Raw genomic sequence first — 24,399 nt, 5'->3', positions numbered from 1 at the left:
GATGAAGGCCCGGCGCTATAGCTCATGCCTGTAATCCCAGCAGTTTGGGAGATCAAGGTGGGGGAATCACTGGAGGCTGGAAGTTCAATGCCAGCCTGGTCAATATAGCAAGACTCTGGCTTTGCAGAAAATAAAAAAAAAATTAGCCAGGCATGGTGGTGCGCACCTGTAGTCCCATCTACTCAGGAGGTTGAGTTAAAAGAATCACTTCAGCCCCAGAGTTGGAAGCTGCAGTGATTCCTGATAGCATCCCTGCATTCCAGCCAGTGTGACAGAATGACACCCTGTCTCAAAAAACAAAAAAACTTCCTGACACCTAGGTTCCACCAGACCAGTGAAATTGCGATTGCTGTGGTTGCACCCAGGTGTCATTGTTTTTATTTTTTATTTATTTTTATTTTTTGAGATAGGGTCTCGCTCTGTCACCCAGGCTGGAGTGCAGTGGCACGATCTTGGCTCACTGCAGCCTCCACCTCCTGGGCTCAAACGATCCTGCCACCTCAGCCCGCCACGTAGCTGGGACCAGAGGCATGCACCACCACACCTGCTAATGTCTTAGTGTTTTTAAAACTCACCAGATGATAGTGTGCAACCATGTTTGAGGACTAGGGAGATTTTCCCCCACCAGGGCATGTTTGGCAATATCTGGGGGCATTTTTGGTTGTCCCAGCTGGGGGTGAGGGCATGTAGTGGGTCGAGGCCAGGGATTGCTGCTAAAACTCCTACAGTGCACAAGACAGCCCCGCAAAGAATTATCCAGCTCCAGATGTCAAGAATGCCAAGGCTTAGAGAACCTGGCCCAGACCCTCGGTCCTTCAGTGGGATCTGGGACCAGCAGCATTGGCACAGCCTGGAAGCGTAGAAATGCAGAATCCCAGGCCACACCCCAGACCTGCAGAATCCGAAACAACTCCCCCCACCCCCCACCACTCCCCCCAAAAAAACCCAGCCGCATGTGTGCACATTAAAGCATGCGAAGCCCTGGTTTTGAGGACACCTAGGGTCCCTTGCCAACTGATGAGTTCAAGGTTGGGAGGCATTGAGCACCATGGATAAGAATGTGGGCTTTGAGATGACACAGGCGTCCTGGGCAGACAGATAGGTCGGGAGGGGAGGAGCAGAGATCTGCAGCATTTCTGCCCTTGAGAGTCTCCTTCCTTTCTATGGGTCTGGAGGGAGAGTCAGGCCTCTTCACCTGCCACACTCACCCACCTTCCTTCTCCTTTATCCCACAGGCCCTGGTGATCACCAGCTCAGCCAGAAAATCCTCCACAGTCGGGGAGATCGTCAACCTCATGTCTGTGGACGCTCAGAGGTTCATGGACTTGGCCACATACATTAACATGATCTGGTCAGCCCCCCTGCAAGTCATCCTTGCTCTCTACCTCCTGTGGCTGGTGTGTGTTTGACACCGTTTCCCTTTGCATGCAGGGAGGGACTTCTACGTGTGGGCAGTGGGCTGAGGGAGTGGGTGTTGATGGTAATGGCATGTATAGCTCCCTGGCAGTTCTGGCTGTGGTTCATATTTTATTTTCCAGCCTGTTAACCAATTCCTTGGTATTTTGTTCCTTTCCTGAATTGTCAGGTTGATGTTCTCCTTGGTGGCATGGCGTTTTCATTTTCTCTTTCCTTGATAGTGTCAGTAATTAACTACCCTACAATGGACACATCATATTTCTCCCCTTGAATCCTCCCGAACGCTAACCAGACTCACTTATTCACTAGTCCCTAATTATGGTGGTCAAGATTCTCTCAATTGCAAGGGATATAAATCTATCTTAAAGTGGCCTAAGTGGCCGGTTGCGGAGGCTCACGCCTGTAATCCCAGCACTTTGGGAGGCCAAGGTGGGCAGATCACCTGAGGTCACGAGTTCGAGACCAGCCTCAACGTGGAGAAACCCCATCTCTACTAAAAATACAAAATGAGCTGGGCATGGTGGTGCATGCCTGTAATCCCAGCTACTTGGGAGGCTGAGGCAGGAGAATTGCTTGAACCTGGGAGGCGGAGGTTGCAGTGTCTCGAGATCGTGCCATTGCACTCCAAGCCTGGGCAACCCAGAGCGAAACTCCGTCTCAAAAAAAAAAAAAAAGTAGCCTAAGTAAATAAAGGGAACTTTGGGGCCGCCTGTACTCAGAAATCTGGGGACTAGCTTCAGGCGTGGATTGATCCAGGAGATCAGGCAATGTTGTCAGTACTCAGTTTCACCCACTCTTTCATCATTTCCTAGCCCTGTTGTCCTCTGAGTTAACATTCTCAGTGGTACTTCCCCACATGGCTCCATAGCTTTGGGCTGATAACATCCTGACAGATAAAGGTGCCAGAAAAAAGACAAGGCAGCATTTCTCTGCACAGCCAGAGTTCGTCTCAGAGAGACTAACAGAAAACCAACAATTTAATACAACCTCATGACTCAAAAGTGATACATGGAGCTAGGCACCGTGGTGCACACCTGTAGTCCCAGCTGCTGGGAGCCTGAGGCAGGAGGATGGCTTGAGTCAAGGAGTTCGAGGTCACCCTGAACAACATAGCGAGACCCTATGAAATAAAAGTGATATACAAATTCATCATTATAACTGGTGTGTCATACTTAGTTCACTCTTGAAGCCTGTAATCTACTTGGTAGACTGAGTTTTATTCTAAGAGGTATTTTAATTTGATTTATTGTTTTCATAATGTAAATGAAAGGAAAATGTCAAATTACTTATTTTTTGGCAACTGAAGCAAATCTGTCACGTCTTCATGGTTTGAATAGCAGGAAAAATAGCAAAAAAAGTAAGTAGCTGACTAAAATTTTCACAAGACATTAGCAGTTAATCTGGGATTAGTATCCCAGCCCAGCTTCCCTGAGACAAACTTATTTTTTTTCCTGTTATAACCAGGAAACTGCACATAAGTAAACAGTACAACTCCCTTAAATATCCTTTGACCTGGATATAAATTTAACCAGGTTGCAAAAGAAAAGTATGGAGGAAGGATCACAGTGTGCCAATAACACGCCGAGATACTAATACTTTAAAACAGTCGCTCCTATTCGTAGCATGAATAATGCTGATGTGAAGCTAGGTGTGAAGTGCATTCTCAGCTCAGAACAGGAGGCAGGTCCTATAAAATCTCCTCATTCCAGGCCTACTGATGGAAACCAAAGGTTTTAAGGTTTAGTCTCCTAATTCCACAGAAGTTTTCCCAGGAGAGAGACTCCCAGCAGCATCTGTAATTCTCAGCCTTAAGCCACTGACTAGGAGGATTCACACTTAGGAGTGCTACCACCCAGCATTCAAGACTAGTAACGTGCCAGGCACAGCTAAGTGCCATACCTTCACTGTCTGAAGCCTCCCAAATCCATAACGTCTGGCTTGGCAAGTTGGAATAGCTTGCTCAAGGTCATGTGGCAGTCAGCCAAGTGTGCCTCAAGGGCTCCTGCCTGCTCTAACCTCGACAGTGTCCAAGGCCCAGAGCCCCTCTCACTTGAAGGGCAGCACCTTGGGGACAATTGGTTTGGGGACAGTGTTTTGATGGAGCTTCCTTTTTTGAAAGAGGAAACATCTTTTTAGTCTATTCTCATTAACAGAGGAATAGCTTTACGTTATTCCTGTTGCAAGTTGCTTTGCCATTGCTTGCTACTTCAGCCATTCGAATTCTTTTCATAACTTTCCATCTCCTCATGTAATGAGCATTTCATAGCAACATATCTCGGATAGAAGTAAAATGTTTTTACACTCTAAGCAGATCTCAAGGTTCCCAGCTCGGGGAAGAGCTGGTAATAAATGAAGCTTGCATTGTTAAAGGCTGTTAGTCCAAACGGACAAGATCCCTAAGGAGGAAAATTCGATATACCAGTGGCATTGGAGTATTGTGTGACTGTCTAGCATTATCATATACTAAGGATGATTATATATTATATTTTATATATTTTATATATATTTTATATTTTATATAGTATATAATATATGAGTGCATATTATAATATACTAAGGATGATTATATATTTTATATTTTATATAATATGTAGTATATAATATACTTATATGAGTACATATTATAAGGACTTTTGGCTCTTATTACATGCTTATTAAATATTCTGTGTCTTGTACTCCAAGATTCAAATGAAATGTATAGAAATGTTGCTAGAGCAAGACTGGTGGCTGGGCGAGGTGGCTCAGGCCTGTAATCCCAGCACTTTTGGAGGCTGAGGCAGGAGGATTGCTTGAGCTCGGTGGTTTGAGACCAGGCTGGGCAACATGGCAAAACCCTGTTTCTACCAAAAATGAAAAAACGGCTGGGCGTGGTGGCTCACGCCTGTAATCCCAGCACTTTGGGAGGCCAAGGACGGTGGATCACTTGAAGCCAGGAGTTGAAGACCAGTCTGGCCAACATGGTGAAACCCCATCTCTACTAAAAATACAAAAATTAGCCGAGCGTGGTGGTGCACGCTTGTAATCTCAGCTACTCAGGAGGCTGAGGCAGGAGGATCGCTTAAACCCGGGAGGCGGAGGTTGCAGTGAGCCCAGATTATGCCACTTCCCTACAGCTTGGGTGACAAAGTGAGACCCTGTCTCAAAAAAAAAAAAAATAAATAAAAAGACTGGTGACATTTATTAAAATGAAACTCATAATTAGGTAGAAGATTTATTTAACCACAAGTAAGTTTATATCAGAATTCAGTTTATAATTTGAGCTTTGTTTTTCAAAAAGCATAAACTATATACCACGTTCTTTCTCTTATAGTTGCTTAAGAAAAAAAAAAACTTGAAGCAACACTAGTTGGATGAGGGAAGTAGCGGGAGAGTGGTGGGGGATGTGTGCTGTTCCCATCAGCCCATCAACTCTTTCTATTCTTCAGTGGACAAGATATGGTGAGCATCCTCCAGTTAGTTCAGAATCTGATGCATGGAGATGAAGATGAGGAGCCCCAGAGCCCCAGGTAATGAACCTGGCAGCTTCTCTTTTCAAGTGTATGTGTTCTTGATTTCAGTAGTGATTGCGCTCTGACAAGTTGCTCAAATAAGAAGCTATATTTCATCGAGTTACATATGATATTAAAATAGTCCTTTTTATTTTCAGAAAGACATTTATATGTAATATATATTTTGTGAAATGAAGGCATTTATTGAAATTAGATCCCATAGTTTTTATGGTGTCATGCCTTAGAGAGGCGCTGGCAGAAGGACTGAAGAGTGAGTGTCGTATGTCTTTCTGCTGCTGTGCTTCTGCTTCCTAAGAATTGCTGTACTTGTATTCATTAGGTATTTAGTTAGTTTTCTCTTTAATTATTTTAAGTTTAATGTTTTGAAATAAGTAAAGTTGTTCTCTTGGTTCAAAATTTATACAATAAAAAACGATATACAAAGGGAATTTTCCTTCCTACCTCTATCTTCCTACCGTGTTTTCTTCTCTAGAGACAGACATTACCAGTTTCTTGTGTATTCTTCCAGAGAGATTTTATATGTGTTATACACCAGCAAAATGTCTATGCCCACCCTCTCTAATACATAATTACTACGCATGTGCTCTGCACCTTGCATTTTTTCACTTATGTCTTGGAGTTCACTGCATATTAATGCACAGGAACTTTCTCCTTTGTCAGAGCAATGTATTTTACTTTGAACAGATGAACCATATTTTATTTTATTGGTCCCCTGTCATGTTGCACTGTTACAAACATTGCTGCAGCAAACAACTTTCGACATGTGTCACTTCTCATAGAAGCAGGTGTCTGGAGGACAAAGTCCTGAAAGTGGAGTTGCTGTCTCAGACAGTGTGTGCCTTTGTAATTTTGATAGATCCTGCCAAATTTCCCTCCATGGAGTTGCGGCATTTAGCGGTCCCACCAGCAATGTGTGAGAGTACTTTATTTCCACACTTTCACCTGCAAAGGCGTTATCAGACTGAAGGATCGTTGATAAGTGATATTCTGATGAGAAATCTGATAAGTGAGAAATGGTGTTTCAGCATAATTTGAATTTGCAGGTTTTTAAATTATGAACCAAGTGACGTGTCTTTTTGTATGTTTTAAGACCCATTTCTATTTTTAGGAACTGTCTGTTGCCCATGATCCTATTAGGTTATTTGTCTTTTTCTTATTATTCACAGTTAACAATTGTAAACTTATTCCTTCTTTTTTACAGTTATTCTTTATAAAGGAAATTAGTTTTAATTCTATATAAAACATTTTATATAATCAATTTTAATTATATATAAAATAATACCTAGTCCCCCATGAATCTGCTGTATTATTGCAATAAATAATTCTTATTTGATGCATATACCTGAGATTTAATTCTTTTTTTTTTTTTTTTTTGAGATGGAGTGTTACTCTGTCGCCCAGGCTGGAGTGCAGTGGTGCCATTTCGGCGCACTTCAAGCTCCGCCTCCCAGGTTCACTCCTTTCTCCTGCCTCGGCCTCCTGAGTAGCTGGGATTACAGGTGCCCACCACCAGGCCCGGCTAATTTTTTGTATTTTTAGTAGAGATGGCGTTTCACCGTGTTAGCCAGGATGGTCTCAATCTCCTGACCTCGTGATCCACCCGCCTTGGCCTCCCAAAGTGCTGGGATCACAGGCATGAGCCACTGTGCCTGGCCAGGATTTAGTTCTTTAAAAAATGCTTTCAGCTCATTTTACCTTAGCTCTACCCTCCACAATTCTTAAGGCTGGTATTTAATTTTTAAAATATTTTAATAGGAAATTATTTTAAAACAGTTTGTAGGTACTCAATTTAAAAAGGGATATTTATCTCCTGGAACTCAAATTATGAAAATATTTTTCTGGCCAGGAGTGGTGGCTCATCCCTGTAATCCCAGCACTTTGGGAGGCCGAGGCAGGTGGATCACCTGAAGTCAGGAGTTCAAGAGCAGCCTGGCCAACATGGTGAAACCCCATCTCTACTAAAAATACAAAAAATTAGCCGGGCTTGGTGGTGGGCACCTGTAATTCCAGCTACTTGGGAGGCTGAGACAGGAGAATCACATGAACCCAGGAGGTGGAGGTTGTAGTGAGCCGAGATCGCACCACTGCACCCCAGCCTGGGCATCAAGAGGGAGACTCAATCTCAGAAAAAAAAAAAATATGTTTTTTTCTCCGTCTCAAAAAATAGAAAAAATTCTCACCAAACTATCACTACTGTTTATGCATTGATTTGCCTTCTGGGCCATTAAGTAGATTTCGAGTCTGACATATTTCTGTGGAATTCTGTGTCTCTAAGTTCTATGTCCTTTTTTATGGTTTGACTCTAATACTTTAAACTAATTTTGCTTAACAGAATCCAAAATATTGGAGAACAAGGTCATATGGCTTTGTTGGGACATAGTCTGGGAGCTTATATTTCAACTCTGGACAAAGAGAAGCTGAGAAAACTTACAACTAGGATACTTTCAGATACCACCTTATGGCTATGCAGAATTTTCAGGTAAAGACATGATGAGTTTCCAGTGAAGACTTTTTTGAGTCGGGCATAGACTGAAAGATCTTTTTTCTGGAGCTGTACTACTTGGGTTCAGATTTCTTTCTCCTTGAAAGGGGTGTTTAACCTCTCAATGCCTGTTTCATCGTCTGTTAGATGGGGATAGTATTAATGCCTATTTCATAGAAGCGTTGTGAGGATTAAATGAGCTAATGGACTAATACATGTGAAGGGTGGAGAATAGAAGTACATACGTGTTTGATAGGGTCAGCAGTTATTTATTTGTGGGGTATCTAATTGGCACATGTCAGTAGAAGATAGAGCAATGATCTAGATTCAAATACAGTTGTCCTTTATCCTTGAGTGTCCTTGGGGGATTGGTTCTTGACCTCCCATCCTCACCCTCTGGATAAAAAAATTCATGGATGCTCAAATCCCTTATACAAAATAGCACAGTATTCATGCAACTGAGGCACATCTTCCCATATACTTTAATCTCTTGATTACATATAATACCTAATATGATGTAAATGCTGTGTAAATAGTTGTTACACTGTATTGTTTAGGGAATAATGACAAGGAAAAAAGTCTGTAGATATTCAGTACAGAGGCACCCATCTTTTTAAATTTCTGAAGATTTTTTACTCATGTTTGGTTGAATCCACAGATGCAGAACCCACAGGTTTGGAGGGCCAGCTGTGCTTTGAAAATATTAGCTTGTGTTTTATTAGAAAACTCTGAGGCCAGGTGCGGTGGCTCATGCCTGTAATCCCAGCACTTTGGGAGGCTGAGGTGGGTGGATCACAAGGTGAGGAGATCGAGACCATTCTGGCTAACATGGTGAAACCCTGTCTCTACTAAAAATACAGAAAAATTAGCCTGGTGTGGTAGTGGGCACCTGTAGTCCCAGCTCCTCTGGAGGCTGAGGCACTGCACTCCAGCCTGGGTGACAGAGCAAGACTCTGTCTCAAAAAAAAAAAAAGAAAACTCTGTCATAAGGAAGATGAATATGTGCTATGAAATTGAAATTTGTTTTATTCTGTGATAATCCTGGCAGTACTAAGGAATTACAACAGATGAAGAATTCAGTAGGAGACATAGGACTAGTGGCATTGGGTTTATGCTATTACTTTTATGGAGAAGGAATGTTTGCCTAACTTGAGACATTTATCTTGAGAGACCCTCACTTTCAGTGTTGGGAAAGAACTTGGCCAAGCACGAGTATAAGTTTGCCCAGCTTTATTAAAGGAGCAGTGTTGTGTTGTTCTAGTAAAAATCTTATGCCTGTAATTGAAATTGTCCCTCCTCCTCTAGGAGATAGAGCCTCAGCAGATTTTAGTAAAACCAAAAGTTAGCCTGACTAGCTTTTTTATTTTATTGAGACGGAGTCTTGCTCTGTCGCCCAGGCTGGAGTGCAATGGCACAATCTCAGCTCACTGCACCCTCCACCTCCTGGGTTCAAGTGATTCTCCTGCCTCAGTCTCCCGAGTAGCTGGGACTACAGTCACTCACCACCACACCTGGCAATTAGTAGAGACAGTTGTTTCACCATGTTAGCCAGGCTAGTCTCAAAACTCCTGACGTCAGGTGATCCACCCTCGTTGGCCTCCCAAAGTGCTGAGATTACAGGCATGAGCCACCACACCCAGCCTCTGGCTAGCATTTTTGACAGTTTTATTTACTTTGGATGTTTTAGGGCTGAAACTCTGCTATGAACTATGCCTGTGTTATCCAGTGCTGGCCTTAGTTCATAATAAGCCAGAACCATGATCTTCAGGCTTTTTATATCTGGGAATTCCTGGTCTCTACTTGTTTTCATAGTTTCTGCTCTTTATGGAATTGAGTATGGATGGAGGGTTATTGTCTCGCTGCTTGGTAACCTCAGCTGTAATGAGGTGTCAGCCATCTATGATGAGGATGTTTCACATTCCTGTCCTCTCTGCCTGATACAAGTGACAATTCCTAGCTTGAGAAAAGAATTGTCTCCATGATTATAAGGTTGACTTATACAATCCTTAACTAGAAATAAGAGCATATTAATATGTATCTCTTAACAGATATGAAAATGGCTGTGCTTATTTCCACGAAGAGGAAAGAGAAGGACTTGCAAAGATATGTAGGCTTGCCATTCGTTCTCGATATGAAGACTTCGTAGTGGATGGCTTCAGTGTGTTATATAACAAGAAGCCTGTCATATATCTTAGTGCTGCTGCTAGACCTGGCCTGGGCCAATACCTTTGTAATCAGGTAATGTGGTATTACGTGGCTATTTTAAAGAAATAATGTCTTATTTTGTTCTGAAAGTTTTAAAGTTGACCCGTTTCTCTAGTTGCTGTTCTTGTTGAGTGAAAAGAAAGATGGTCTTACATGCTTTTGTCATATTTGTAAAAATTACTGAATTTAGAAATAAGGAATATGTGATAGATTACCCAAGGGCATCCACAGTCAACATTTTCTCTTTTTTCCCAGACTTTAATCGAAGGGGGTGTGTTTGTGTTTATATGATTGTATCTGGCTCTTTTCACTTACTGTTAAAACAGGAATATATCATTTTAATAATAATTTTTCAAAGTGTAGTTTATTTTTAATGGCTTCATGGTATTTCTTCAAGTGAATATATAGTAATTAACTGTTGCCTTTTTGGACAATGAAGAGTGTTTGCATTCTCTTGCTTTCTGTGACCATTTTCAGGTAATGTTCTTTGTGTAGTGCTGTTAAGGACTTCTCTGTGCATAAAGCTCTTCCTGTATTTTATTTAGGGTTATGGTCCTCAGATGGATTTTCAGAGTCAGTCTAGAATTGCTGGATCAAAGAGCATGACTATTTTTTTGTGTTTTTTTTTGTTTTTGTTTTTTTTTTTGAGACAGAGTCTTGCTCTGTCACCCAGGCTGGAGTGCAGTGGTGCGATCTCGGCTCACTGCAAGCTTCGCCTCCCAGGTTCATGCCATTCTCCTTGCCTCAGCCTCCCAAGTAGCTGGGACTACAGGCGCCTGCCACCATACCCAGCTAATTTTTTTGTATTTTTTTTTAGTAGAGATGGGGTTTCACCGTGTTAGCCAGGATGGTGTCGATCTCCTGACCTCGTGATCTGCCCACCTCAGCCTCCCAAAGTGCTGGGATTACAGGCGTGAGCCACCGCACCCAGCCGAGCATGACTATTTTTAAAGTTCATGGTGCTTCTAGCCCAACTGGGGGGACTACATCGAGATAAGACACTGTTAACTGTCTTTGCCAAGAACGTTTGAAAGTTAAACCCGTAGGGTTGGAGGGTTCCTCTTTTGTAAGCTGTAGGAGTCCCAGGGGGATGTATGGGAGACACTTAGTGACTTTTAAGTTGATTCTGAGCTGTGATCACTGGTGTTAAGAAATTATGTCCTCTTCTTGAGGGTGTACAAAATGGGGAATTTAATAATAATCCTCTGAAACGTGAAATGAATTAATGAATTACTTAGTGTCTACTGCAAGCCAGGCTCTTGCGGACACAAGGGTGTTTGGGGACAACAGTCTAACCTTCAAAAGATGTGTGAGAGTGTTCTGTTGGGAATGGCAGCTGGCAGAGCAGCATATATAAGATGGTTATGTTCATGTTTTTTAAAGTGTGTGTATCCTTTATACCTATGTTTTTGTACCTAGAAAAATATGTAAATTTATACCTAGAAAATATCTGAAAGTTTTTGTATTAAACTGTTAACGGGGTGGATTGGTGGCTTATAGGGTAGGGGGCTAGGCATTTTCACTTTTAATACCTGTATTTTTTTTGAGGATTTGTTTTACTTGGGTGTCACATTCATAATTTTTAATCCTTTAAGGAGAAAAATGTGCTTATTAAATTTTTGGTCTCTGAATGCTACCAAGTCTTAGTCACACAAAACAATATGCTGCAACTGTTTACACTTCCTAAAACTGTAAACTCCTCAAGGACTTGGAAGCTAAACATGAAGAATATAAAATCAAGTTGACAACCACTGTCTCTGTGCATAACACTGACTTCACTTCTCTTGAGAAATGTGCATCTGCTAATCCATATTTATTACTTTTTAGAGGTGGGTGAACCCATAAATAAGATACTGTTCTTTGAATGCCTTTAGCTGGTGTTATTTACCAGTAATGCTTGGAGAAAGAATCCAAAATTACCCCCACTAAAATGCTCACGACCCACTTGTTTCTGTGTTTGTCAAAGTGTTTCTGGTATATTCTAGAATATACCAAAGATAATTACTTGACTCATTTAGAAAATTTTACATTATATCCTCTTATAAGGCACTTGGAAATTCACCTTTTTTTTTTGTTTTTTTTTTGGCTTGGCTTTCTAAATGTACTTTAACATCAATTTATAATATTAAGAGTTCCTAAGGAGAGAGATTTCTTAGAAGAATAATCGTGGCTTGTCTTAGAGCCACAGCCTTTCACAATCTGAAGTGAATGGTGCAGAGAGCTTTCTTGTCAAGTGGTGTGTTTCTTCCTGCAGTTCGGCTTGCCCTTCCCCTGCTTGTGCCATGTACCTTGTAACACTATGTTTAGATCCCAGCATCAGATGGTGAGTTCTACTTTTGGTTTGTAAAATCATGTGGGATTGTGTTTTGAAACTACCTTTCAAATGAAGTTCTGTTTGCTGGCCTCCAGATAATTAGTAACTTACTCATGTATTGCTTGGATCCTTGCATTGTGTAATATATGCTTCTGTTAATATGTGAATGTCCATGAAGGTTGGTTGGTATATAGGTCAGGAGCACCTGGCTTTCAAGGAGTCTTGTAATTACTGTATCACCTGCTTTAAGTAGAAACATGGCAGCTCAATTGAGCACCAGAAATTTCTTCTGAAGCTCCTACTTTTAATGAGTTAGCACTGTTGCCTGGATTTATGAATGGGCAGATTTTGAAAATGAGGTTCTTCATTGTCCTCGTGGAATTGAGTTCTGCTTATTTTCAGACATGTAGGTGATAAATCTCTCCTTAATGATTCCAGAAGGAAAAGGAAGGGATGGATTTTAGAGTTTTTTATTTCTTTTGTCAAGGTAGTTTTATTTTCTAGTTCAGGTACGTCAGTGAGTCATAGTAGAGATACATTCTTGGCTGTTTTAGGGGAGTTAAGAGAACATTTCATTTAAATGTAAATGTTTAAAATCAAAGAAATGTTCCTGCATATGTGCAGTTTTTACCTTTAATCTTGTTTAACTGATTTTTCTAGTCTTAAAGGAAAACTATTTGATTTTCACATCTATGATGAGAGAAAACAGAAAAATTGTCAAGAGTAAGAATTGATTTGACATTACTTTTGAGAGTTATCTGCTTCTTTTGTAAGTCATAATTTTTCATTTTATAGCTTTTATACTGGGCACCTCATTTTTTAATGGGTTGTTTTGGTTCCTGGATGTTGCCTTCCTGGAGAAAATGATTAAAGATGATATAGAGCGAGGAAGACTGCCCCTGTTGCTTGTCGCAAATGCAGGTAGGTAGCATGATGCTGAATCTACCATTTTGAATATATAGGAGCGAGGCTACGTCCTCAGCCTATAAAAGATAAAGTGTTAAGAAATGTGTGTGTACCACATGTTTAAGATAGCCCATATCCACATTGTAGCAAAAACTGTAATAGTAAGGTTGGCTCGTTAGATTTTTCTTTAATCGTTGGTTTGTTTTGGAAGTTATTTTATGTGTGTGTGTATACTTATTCATTTAGATTGTAAATGCTTCTCTATCTTCTCCTTCATTTACTTCCTTTCTCTGTTCTAAACTGAATTTTATTTTATTTTTTTGAGACAGAGTCTCACTCTGTTGCCCAGGCTGGAGTGCAGTAGCACAATCTCACCTCACTGCAATCTCTGCCTCCCGGGTTCAAGTGTTTCTCCTGCCTCAACCTCCTGAATTGCTGGGATTACAGGTGTGTGCCACCACATCTGGCTAATTTCTTGTATTTTTAGTAGAGACAGAGTTTCACTATGTTGGCCAGGCTGGTCTCGAACTCCTGACCTCAGGTGATCCGCCTGCCTCAGCCTCCCAAATTGCTGGGTTTATAGGCATGAGCCACTGTGCCTGGCCTGAATTTTTAAAGGACACATTTAAGCCAAGTGTGGTGGCACATGCCTATAGTCCCCCTACTCAGGAGGCAAGCAAGATATTGGCTTAAGCCCAGAAGTTCAGTACCAGCCTGGGTAACATAGCAAGACCCCATCTCAATAAATAAATAAAAATAATTGTACTGACATTGTAAGATTGTTGTAAAAATTAAACAAGAAAATTCATAAAATGTCATACTTAAATATCTACCTTATAGGCGGCAGAGCAACTACCACTTGCTGCTCCATTTATCTCATTCAGCATCATATTTGAAATCTAAGACAGTGCAATAAGGCAAAAAAAATAACTGACAGATTAGAAAGGAAGAAGTAAAACTTTGTTTGCAGGCATGATTGTATAGATAGAAAACTAAAGAAAAGCTCCTGGAACTAATGATCAAATCTAAACCACTTTCTGGATTTTTATATACTAGCAAAGAAGAATTGGAAATTGAATTTTAAATGTCATTTATAATAGGATCAAAAAACATGAAAAATTTATGGATAAATTTAACAAAATGTATGCAAGATCTGTACATTGAAAACTAAGAATGTTACTGAGAGAAATTCAAGAAGACCCAAGAACGATATGCCATACACATGGGTTGGAAGACTAAGTATTAAGTCAGTTCTTCCCAAACTAATCTATAGATTCAACTCAATCCCTCTTAAAATCTCAACAGGCTACAATTTCTTATAGAAATTGATGAGCTAATTCTAAAGTTTATATAGAAATACAAGGGATCTAGGAATAGCCCAAAGAATTTTGAAAAAGAACAAAATTGGAAGACTTATCTTGTCATACTTCGAGACTTCTGTAAAGCAGCAAGTAAGACTGTGTGAGATTAACCAAAGAAAATAAGAGAATTCAGAAATAGACTTATGTGAAGTATATGGTCACTTCAGGTTTTTACAGATGCCCGGGTAATTCGAGGGAGAAAGGACAATCTTTTTCCATCAGTGGTCTTAGAGCTTGGATATCTATATGGAAAAAAACTGAATCTTAACCCTTATCTTATTCTCTGTATATATAAATATTAACTATAAATGGTTCATCAACCTAAGCATAGATCTAAGACAATAAAATGTCACGAAGAAAATACAGGAGATCTTTGTGACTTTAGGTTACATTTCTTAGGATATAAAATGGTGAACCATAAATTGTACTTTATCAAAAATTAAAAGCATTAGCTGTTTGAAAGCCCCTATTAAGAAGATGAAGGGCAAGTTACAGACTGGGAGAAATATTTGCAAAACATTTTTTTCTTATTTCTTTTTTTTTTTTGTCTTTTTTTATTTTTATTTTTTATTTTTTTGAGATGGAGTTTTGCTCTGCTGCCCAGGCTGGAGTGCAGTGGTGTGACCTTGGCTCACTGCAACCTCCACCTCCCAGGTTCAAGCGATTTGCCTGCCTCAGCCTCCCAAGTAGCTGGGATTACAGGCGCACACCACCATGCCGGGCTAATTTTTGTATTTTTAGTAGAGACAGGGTTTCGCCATGTTGGTCAGGCTGGTCTCAAACTCCTGACCTCAGGTGGTCCACCTGCCTTGGCCTCCCAAAGTGATGGGATTACAGGCGTGAGCCACCACAGCCAGCCAGCCAGCCACTGTCCCAGGCCTGTCTTCTTTTAAAATTTCTTTTTCATTCTTTTCCCCAGAAGCTACAAAACATTTGTTTGACAAAGAACTTGTATCTAAAATATATAAAGAACCGTTACAACTCAATAAGGAGATGAGCAATACAATTTTTTTTTTTTTTGAGATGGAGTCTCATTCTGTTGCCCAGACTAGAGTGCAGTGGTGCGATCTTGGCTCACTGCAACCTCTGCCTCCCGGGTTCCAGTGATTCTTCTGCCTTAGCCTCCTGAGTAGCTGGGATTACAGGCATGTGCCACCACACCTAGCTAGTTTTTTTGTATTTTTAGTAGAGTTGGAGTTTCACCGTGTTGGCCAGGCTGGTCTTGAACTCCTGACCTCAGGTGATCTGCCTGCCTTGGCCTCCCAAAGTGCCGGGATTACAGGTGTGAGCCGCAATGCAATTTTTTAAATGAACAACAGATTTGAGCAGATACTTCATCAAAGAAAATGAAAATGTATAGCACTTGAAAAGATGTTTAACATCATTAGTCATTAGTGAAATGCAAATTAAGATCACCATGAGACATTACTACATGTCTCTTAAAAATGGAGAAATTACAGGTGGCTCACACTTGTAATCCCAGCACTTGGGAAGGCTGAGACAGCGAGATCAATTGCCCTCAGGTGTTCGAGACCAGCCTGGGCAACATGGAGAAACCCCTAGGAAATCTCTACAAAAAGTACTAAACGTTAGCTAGGTGTGGTGGTGTGTACCTGTAGTCCCAGCTACTCCAGAGGCTTCAGTGGGAGGTTGGCTTGAACCCAGGAGAGAGAGGTTGCAGTGAGCCAAGATTGTGCTACCATACCCCAGCCTGGGTGACGGAGCGAGATCCTTTCTTAAAAAAAAAAAAAAAAAAAAAAAACTTTAAAATACAATGTCAGGCCAGGCACAGTGACTCAAGCCTGTAATCCCAGCACTTTGGGAGGCCGAGGTGGGCAGATTACGAGGTCAGGAGAGCAAAACATCCTGGCTAACATGGTGAAACGCCGTTTCCACTAAAAATACAAAAAAATAGCTGGTTGTGGTGCTGGGCGCCTGTAGTCCCAGCTACTTGGGAGGCTGAGGCAGGAGAATGGCGTGAACTCAGGAGGCGGAGGTTGCAGTGAGGTGACATCGCACCACTGCACTCCAGCCTTGGTGACAGAGTGAGACTCCATCTCCATAAAAAATAAATAAGTAAATAAATAAATAAAATTTGCCAGGCGTGGTGGCGGGCACCTGTAGTCCCAGCTACTCAGGAGGCTGAGGCAGGAGAATCGCTTGAACCTCTGAGGTGGAGGCTGCAGTGAGCTGAGATCGTGCTACTGCACTCCAGCCTGGGCGACAGAGTGAGACTCTGTCTCAAAAAATAAATATAAAAAATAAAAAGCTGGTATGCTCCATTAATTCCTGCAGGCCCGACAAAGGCAGCCTAGGAATTCTAGATCAATGGAATGAATACAACTTGCTAGAAATACATAGGAAATAAAATGACTATTCACAGAACCAAATAAAAGCCTTCCACTAGAAACTAAAAATAATAATAATAATAATGGTTTTATATATATGCATACACAAGGAAAGCCAGAAGAGAATAAATAGCAAATGAATGAAAATTAGAAGCAAAAACAAGTAACTAGGAAACCATCTCTACATTTTTTTTACTCAGTCTACCCTGAATGCTACAGCATTATCCAGGACCCCAGAAAACACACATAATACTTTATTCCTGATCAACAATTCAGTGTCCTTAAGTCCACCAATATCACCACACATTCTGTGCAATCAAGAAATTTACTCAGCTGGGTGCAGTGGCTCACACCTGTAATTCCAGCACTTTGGGAGGCCAAGGCGGGTGGATCACCTGAGGTCAGGAGTTCTAAAACAGCCTGGCCAACATGGCGAAACCCCATCTGTACTAAAAATACAAAAATTAGCCCAGTGTGGAGGCACACGCCCATAATCCCAGCTATTCAGGTGGCTGAGGCAAGAGAATTGCTTGAGCCTGAGAGGCAGAGGTTGCAGTGAGCCCAGATTGCGCAACTACACTCCAGCCTGGGTGACAGAGAGAGACTCCATCTCAAAGAAAAAAATAGTTTGTAGACCTAACGTTAACATTGGCATGTCCTTGATTATAGGAGGCCAGCAAATGATTTACTTATGAATGATCTATGGGGCGCAGCCCTTCCCAGATGCCTGAGGCCTTTTCTTGCTGAGTAGACATCTATCTGGCTGTTACATGATCTTAGGAACAGCTATTCATTTGGAAAATGGTGTTGCAATGACTTTCTCTTTTGCATAAGAAGATGGGGGGCTGGGATCCTGAGATTTTAAAGTTTCCTTTACAGTGTACCCATATGTGCTCAATATTGAAAAGAGATGACAATTGGCCAGGCATGATGGCTCACACCTGTAATCCCAGCACTTTGGGAGGATTAAGTGGGCAGATCAGAAGGTCAAGAGATCAAGACAATCCTAACCAAAATGGTGAAACCCTATGTCTACTAAAAATAAAAAAATTAGCTGGGCATGGTGGCATGTGCTTGTAGTCTCAGCTATTTGGGAGGCTAAGGCAGGAGAATCGCTTGAACCTGGGAGGCGGAGGTTGCAGTGAGCCGAGATCACACCACTGTATTCCAGCCTGGCAACAGAAGGAGACTCCATTTCAAAAAAAAAAAAAAAGAAAAGAAACGAGATGACAATTGCAGTGCAAAATATCTGTTCCCTTTTGTTCCCCAGTGCCACTGCTACCCCATTCATCACCAATTTTTGTTGATGTCTCTTCCTGACTACTTTTATTTTTTATTTTTTTGGAGATAAAGTCTCACTCTGATGCCCAGGCTGGAGTGCAGTGGTGTGATCTCAGCTCATTGCAACTTCTGCCTCCAGGTTCAAGCGATTCTCCTGCCTCAGACTCCCAAGTAGCTAGGACTGCAGGCATGTGCCACCACGCCCAGCTAGCTTTTGTATTTTTAGTAGAGATAGGATTTTACCATGTTGGCCAGGCTCGTCTTGAACTCCTGACCTCAGGTGATCCACCCGCCTTGGCCTCCCAAAGTGCTGGGATTACAGGTGTGAGCCACCGTGCCTGGCCTTTTATTTTTTTTGAGATGGGGTCTCCCTATGTTGCCCAGGCTAAGCTTGAATTTATTTTTATTTTATTTTTTCATTTATTTTATTTATTTATTTTTATTTTTTGAGATGGAGTTTTGCTCTTGTCGCCCAGGCTGCAGTGCAGTGCAGTGGCATGATTTCGGCTCACTGCAACCTCTGCCTCCCAGGTTGGGAGTAGCTGGGACTACAGCTGCCCGCCACTATGCCCAGCTACTTTTTGTATGTTTAGTAGAGCCGGGATTTCACCACGTTGGCCAGGCTGGTCTCAAACTCCTGACCTTGTGATCTGCCTGCCACAGCCTCCCAAAGTGCTAGGATTACAGGCATGAGCCACCGTGCCCAGCCAAATCTAGGGCTGGAGCATGGCTGCAGCATACAAATAGAATTGAATTCCATAGTTTTGTTAACCCTGTTTTTTGTTTGTTTCTTTGTTGTTGTTGCTGTTTTTGAGACAGTCTCGCTCTGTCGCCTAGGCTGGAGTGCAGTGGTGCAATCTCCGCTCACTGCAACCTCTGCCTCCCAGGTTCAAACTATTCTCCTGCCTCAGCCTCCCAAGTAGGTGGGACTACAGGCGCCCACCACCACACCCAGCTAATTTTTGTATTTTATTAGAGACATGGTTTCACCATATTGGCCAGGCTGGTCTGGAAGTCCTGGCCTTGTGATTGGCCCACCTCGGCCTCCCAAAGTGCTGGGATTACAGGCATGAGCCACCACACTCAGCCCGTTTTGTTTTTGTTTTGCTTGTTTCTTAGGATTGTTTTTCTATTTATGGTAAAGGCATTGGCTTTCCATTTGTAACATCAGTAGAATATTTCCTGCTTACAGTAACCTTATGTCATAATAAATGGTAAAGGGATTTAAAGCAGTGGTTTTCAGCTGCCAGAGGCCTGAGTGAGTTTGGGCACACTCTGTGTGATCGGGCAGAAGAAGGCCTTTGGGAAGTTTAGCTGAGGACAGGGCCTGCAAAGGTGATGGATAGTGGGGTTCTGTCCTGGTCACCAGGCCCTGGGCCCTGCCCACCTGCTTGGTGCTCCCCACCCATCACTCATGATGCTGCCAAGCCCTCTGGGTATTGTGGCCAAATACCCTAGGAGAGAAGCTGATGAACTTTGTTTCTTGAAATGCAGATTTCTTGGACATCCCTGAAAGGTCAATCATGAAAGTCAACTTGGTTTCTCCCCCTCATTTGGGTTCAGAATTTAAAGTCCATGCACACAGGCAGTAAGATGATATAGATAAGTGACATCATCACTCTGTTTCGGATGTTAACATGTCTAGGTGGGTTAGGGGTGATGTGAGATCACACAACCTTGTGCCACAAAGTGGAATTCCCAGGCCAGAGGGAGACATTTTCTTGCCATGTTATGATCTTATCATTGAGTTATGATCTTATCATTGAGTTTAAAGACAATCTTGTTTCATTTTGGATTCTTTCTTACGTTTATATCTTATAAGGGCACTTTGAATTTCCAAGCAAATAATAATTTTGAGTTAGCTTTTAATCATTGACTTCTAGCACAGTTATATGATCAGAAACATGCTGTGTGATTTGATTGCTCTAAAATATATTGAGATTTGCTGGAACAAAATAAGTCAGGTTAATTTTTGTAAATGTACCATGCATGCTTAAAATGAGTGTATCTACAACATTTGTCCCTGAGATACAGGTTGATGGCCTGATGGCTATGTGGATGTGATGGAGATGGTTTACTATTGGGAACTTCTGCATCCTGCTGATGTTTTGTTGCTTAGAATATGAATGGCTGAGCGGGGGCTGTAAAACCTAGCACTCTGCTTGGGTATGAGGTTCTTCCTGCCATCCTGCCATCATTTGTTTTTTATGTTTTGTCACCAAGAGTGACCTTGAGGAATCCTGGGAGCTCAGGAAGGAAGGAGTGCCCAGAAGCAGGGACAGGGAGCTGGTTGGGGAGGACCAGAAATCAGGTTTCTGAAGGTTCCAGAGAGGACCTGTCCTTATGAGGAGCGTGGGGGGCTGAGATGGGGGAGGGGGCGTTGGAATGGCGGGGCACGCGCGGACCGTCCATTGTGAGGCAGCACCACCGGCATCAGGGATTGGTGGAGAGGGAGTATGAAATCCCAGGGTTGCTAAGAGACAGCCCAGACCGAAGAAGGTTTGGCAGTTAGGCGGAAAGCAGAACCTTGGTCTCCATCTAATTGCTCCTAAGCCTCACGGAGGCTCCCTTGCCCTGCGCGTCCTGTTGCTTCCCTGATTGACCTTCTCCGTGACCTGTAGCTAAACCTTCCACCAGCGCTTGAGAACTTAATTTGAACCGGATCCTTTCCCAGACCCCTTTCTCCTCCTCCTCCTCCTCCTCCTCTTCCACCTCCAGGTGCCCAACAGCCCCCTTCTCCTCCTTTCCCTTCCCTTCCCTCCCCTCCCCTCCCTCTTCCCTCCGCCTCCCCGCCCCCGTCCCCTTCCCTCCCCCCGCCCTAAGCCACCCCGCCTCTGTCCTGGCCGCCTCAGGGCGCCCTGAGAGGACCAGGACATGTCGGTGTGGTGGTTGCTCTTTTGGCTCCTCCTGCTGGGATTTATCAGCCATCACCCCACTTATGTGAGTAGACGCTGGACCCGCGGGGTTTCTTCCTTGTTACCGGGCTGTGTCATGTGGCATGAAATTACACAGCCCAGGCCTGTAATCCCAGCACTTTAGGGGGCCGAGGTGGGCAGAGCACTTGAGTCCAGGAGTTGAAGACTAGCCAGGGCATCATAGCGAAACCCCATCTCTACAAAAAATTCCAAAAAAGATTAGTCGGGCCTGATGGTGCGTACCTGTTATCCCAGTTACCGGAGAGGCTGAGGTGGGAGGATCGCTTGGGCCTAAGAGCTGGAAGTTGCAGTAAGCCGAGATGGCCCCGCTGCACTCTTGTCTCAAACAAACAAAATGGACCAAAACAAAGTGAAATATCATTTGATTTGTGTCATCTGGTTTGACGACTTTTTTTTTTTTTTTTTTTTTTAAGACAGAGTCTCACTCTGTCACCCAGGCTGGAGTGCAGTGGCAAGATCTCAGCTCACTGCAACCTCCGCTTCTGGGGTTCAAGCAATTGTCCTGCCTCAGCCTCCTGAGTGGCTGGGATTACAAGCGCAGACCACCACGCCTGGCTAATTTTTGTATTTTTAGTATAGACGGGGTTTCACCATGTTCGCCAGGATAGTCTCTATCCCTCGACCTCGTGATCTGCCTGCCTCAGCCTCCCAAAGTGCTGGGATTGCAGGCGTGAGCCACCGCGCCCGGCCAAAATACATAACCTTAAGTGTAAGTTTACTAACTTTGGAAAGTACGTACACCAGCATAACCCAACCCCCGTTCAAGATCTACATTATTTTATTTTTATTATTTTTATTTTTATTTTATTATTATTATTTTTTCGAGACAGAGTTTTTCCCTTGTTGCCCAGGCTGGAGTGCAATGGCACAATATCCCTTGTTGCCCATTGGGGTGCAGTGGCACAATATCAGCTGACCGCAACCTCTGCTTCCCAGGTTCGAGCAATTCTCCTGCCTCAGCCTCCCGAGTGGCTGGGATTACAGCCGTATGCCACCACGGCCAGCTAATTTTGTATTTTTAGTAGAGTTAGGGTTTCTCCATGTTTGACCTTGAGGAACTCTGGGACCTCAGGAAGGAAGGAGTGCCCAGAAGCAGGGACAGGGAGCTGGTTGGGGAGGACCAGAAATCAGGTTTCTGAAGGTTCCAGAGAGGACCTGTCCTTGTGAGGAGCGTGGGGGGCTGAGATGGGGGAGGGGTGTTGGAATGGCGGGGCGCGCGCGGACTGTCCATTGTGAGGCAGCACCACTGGCATCAGGGATTGGTGGAGAGGGAGTATGAAATCCCAAGGTTGCTAAGAGACGGCCCAGACCGAAGAAGGTTTGGCAGTTGGGCGGAAAGCAGAACCTTGGTCTCCATCTAATTGCTCCTAAGCCTCACGGAGGCTCCCTTGCCCTGCGCCTGCGCGTCCTGTTGCTTCCCTGATTGACCTTCTCCGTGACCTGTAGCTAAACCTTCCACCAGCGCTTGAGAACTTAATTTGAACCGGATCCTTTCCCAGACCCCTTTCTCCTCCTCCTCTTCCACCTCCAGGTGCCCAACAGCCCCCTTCTCCTCCTTTCCCTTCCCTTCCCTTCCCTCCCCTCCCCCTTCCCTCCGCCTCCCCGTCCTCGTCCCCTTCCCCTTTCCTCCCCCCGCCCTAAGCCACCCCCGCCTCTGTCCTGGCCGCCTCAGGGCGCCCTGAGAGGACCAGGACATGTCGGTGTGGTGGCTGCTCTTTTGGCTCCTCCTGCTGGGATTTATCAGCCATCACCCCACCTATGTGAGTAGACGCTGGACCCGCGGGGTTTCTTCCTTGTTACCGGGCTGTGTCATGTGGCATGAAATTACACAGCTCAGGCCTGTAATCCCAGCACTTTAGGGGGCCGAGGTGGGCAGAGCACTTGAGTCCAGGAGTTGAAGACTAGCCAGGGCAGCATAGCGAAACCCCATCTCTACAAAAAATTCCAAAAAAGATTAGTCGGGCCTGGTGGTGCGTACCTGTTATCCCAGTTACCGGAGAGGCTGAAGTGGGAGGATCGCTTGGGCCTAAGAGCTGGAAGTTGCAGTGAGCCAAGATGGCCCCGCTGCACTCTTGTCTCAGACAAACAAAATGGACCAAAACAAAGTGAAATATCATTTGATTTGTGTCATCTGGTTTGATGACTTTTTTTTTTTTTTTTTTTTTTTTTTTTAAAGACAGAGTCTCACTCTGTTGCCCAGGCTGGAGTGCAGTGGCAAGATCTCAGCTCACTGCAACCTCCGCTTCCGGGGTTCAAGCCAATTGTCCTGCCTCAGCCTCCTGAGTAGCTGGGATTACAAGCGCAGACCACCACGCCTGGCTAATTTTTGTATTTTTAGTATAGACGGGGTTTCACCATGTTCGCCAGGATAGTCTCTATCCCTTGACCTCGTGATCCGCCTGCCTCAGCCTCCCAAAGTGCTGGGATTGCAGGCGTGAGCCACCGCGCCCGGCCAAAATTTATAACCTTAAGTGTAAGTTTACTAACTTTGGGAAGTACGTACACCAGCATAACCCAGCCCCCGTTCAAGATCTATATTTTTATTTTTATTTTATTATTATTATTTTTTTGAGACAGAGTTTCTCCCTTGTTGCCCAGGCTGGAGTGCAATGGCACAATATCCCTTGTTGCCCATTGGGGTGCAGTGGCGCAATATCAGCTGACCGCAACCTCTGCTTCCCAGGTTCGAGCAATTCTCCTGCCTCAGCCTCCCGAGTGGCTGGGATTACAGCCGTATGCCACCACGCCCAGCTAATTTTGTATTTTTAGTAGAGGTAGGGTTTCTCCATGTTGGTCAGGCTGGTTTTCAACTCCCGACCTCAGGCGATCCGCCCACCTCGGCCTCTGAAAGCGTTGGGATTACAGGTGTAAACCACCATGCCCAGCCAAGATCTAACTATTATGTCACCCCAGAAAGTGAACTCTCACTCTTCCTAGCCAGTCTCTTTCTTATCATGGGTTAGCTTGCTTATTCTGGAATTTCGCGTATACAGCTGCATACCATTCCATAGGTACTCTTTTGTGTCTGCCTTATTTTGCTCAACACCATGTTTCTGAATCATTACCATTGTTGTATGGTTCTCTAACTCCATCGTTTGCATTTCAGACTCAGGATATGCTGAGTTCAACCTGTTGAAGGGCTATCTCTGTTTAATTCACCATCTTGAAAGAAACATTTAAAATTGAGATGTTTTCAAAAATATATAGTTAAATCCTGAGGAATCGATGTAGAAACGCTATCACAAACTGTCTGAACTTACTCAGGGGAAGTCTTCGTCTTCACTCACATAAGAGTCTAATGGAATGAATATCAACAATCTTAGAGAAATCCCACAATCTTCATGCCATTTTCATGATCTCCACCTTGGTATTTTTTTTTTCTTTTTTTTTTTTTTGGAGATGGAGTCTCACTCTGTCATGCAGGCTGAGTGCAGTGGTGCAATCTTGGCTTACTGCAACCTCTGCCTCCCCGGTTCACGTGATTCGTCTGCCTCAGCCTCCCGAGTAGCTGGAACTATAGGCGCGTGCCACCAGGTCCTGCTAATTTTTTGTATTTTTAGTAGAGATGGGGTTTCACCATGTTAGCTAGGATGGTCTCAATCTCCTGATCTCGTGATCCACCCACCTCGGCTTCCCAAATT

The 24,399-nt window shown here is 43.4% G+C and overlaps 2 protein-coding genes across 7 annotated transcripts in view; both read left to right on the top strand.

The window, feature by feature from the left end:
• LOC100462246 (multidrug resistance-associated protein 1) overlaps window positions 1-1,397 on the top strand; it is a 78,011-nt gene extending 76,614 nt beyond the window's left edge. For both annotated transcript variants that reach the window (XM_054526939.2, XM_054526936.2), the window contains one exon: window positions 1,236-1,397. The gene's annotated coding sequence lies outside the window, so the exon portion shown is untranslated. The remainder of the gene's footprint in view (window positions 1-1,235) is intronic.
• Window positions 1,398-1,404: 7 nt separating this feature from the next.
• LOC100456619 (nuclear pore complex-interacting protein family member A7-like) overlaps window positions 1,405-24,399 on the top strand; it is a 40,319-nt gene continuing 17,324 nt past the window's right edge. For 3 of the 5 annotated variants that reach the window (XM_063712061.1, XM_063712062.1, XM_063712059.1), the window contains exon 1: window positions 9,504-12,847. In XM_063712061.1, coding sequence (XP_063568131.1) covers window positions 12,842-12,847 — 6 coding nt within the window. In that variant the 5' untranslated portion in view covers window positions 9,504-12,841. Of the gene's footprint in view, window positions 2,774-4,841; window positions 4,923-7,257; window positions 7,405-9,455; window positions 12,848-24,399 lie in introns of those variants that run through there. The other 2 variants (XM_063712058.1, XM_063712060.1) reach the window with 2 other exon arrangements.

This window comes from Pongo abelii, chromosome 10 (assembly GCF_028885655.2).
Source record: "Pongo abelii isolate AG06213 chromosome 10, NHGRI_mPonAbe1-v2.0_pri, whole genome shotgun sequence".
Classification (NCBI taxonomy): domain Eukaryota; kingdom Metazoa; phylum Chordata; class Mammalia; order Primates; family Hominidae; genus Pongo; species Pongo abelii.
The sequence above is the reverse complement of the archived record's forward strand: the minus strand, read 5'-3'. Positions and strand labels throughout refer to the sequence as shown.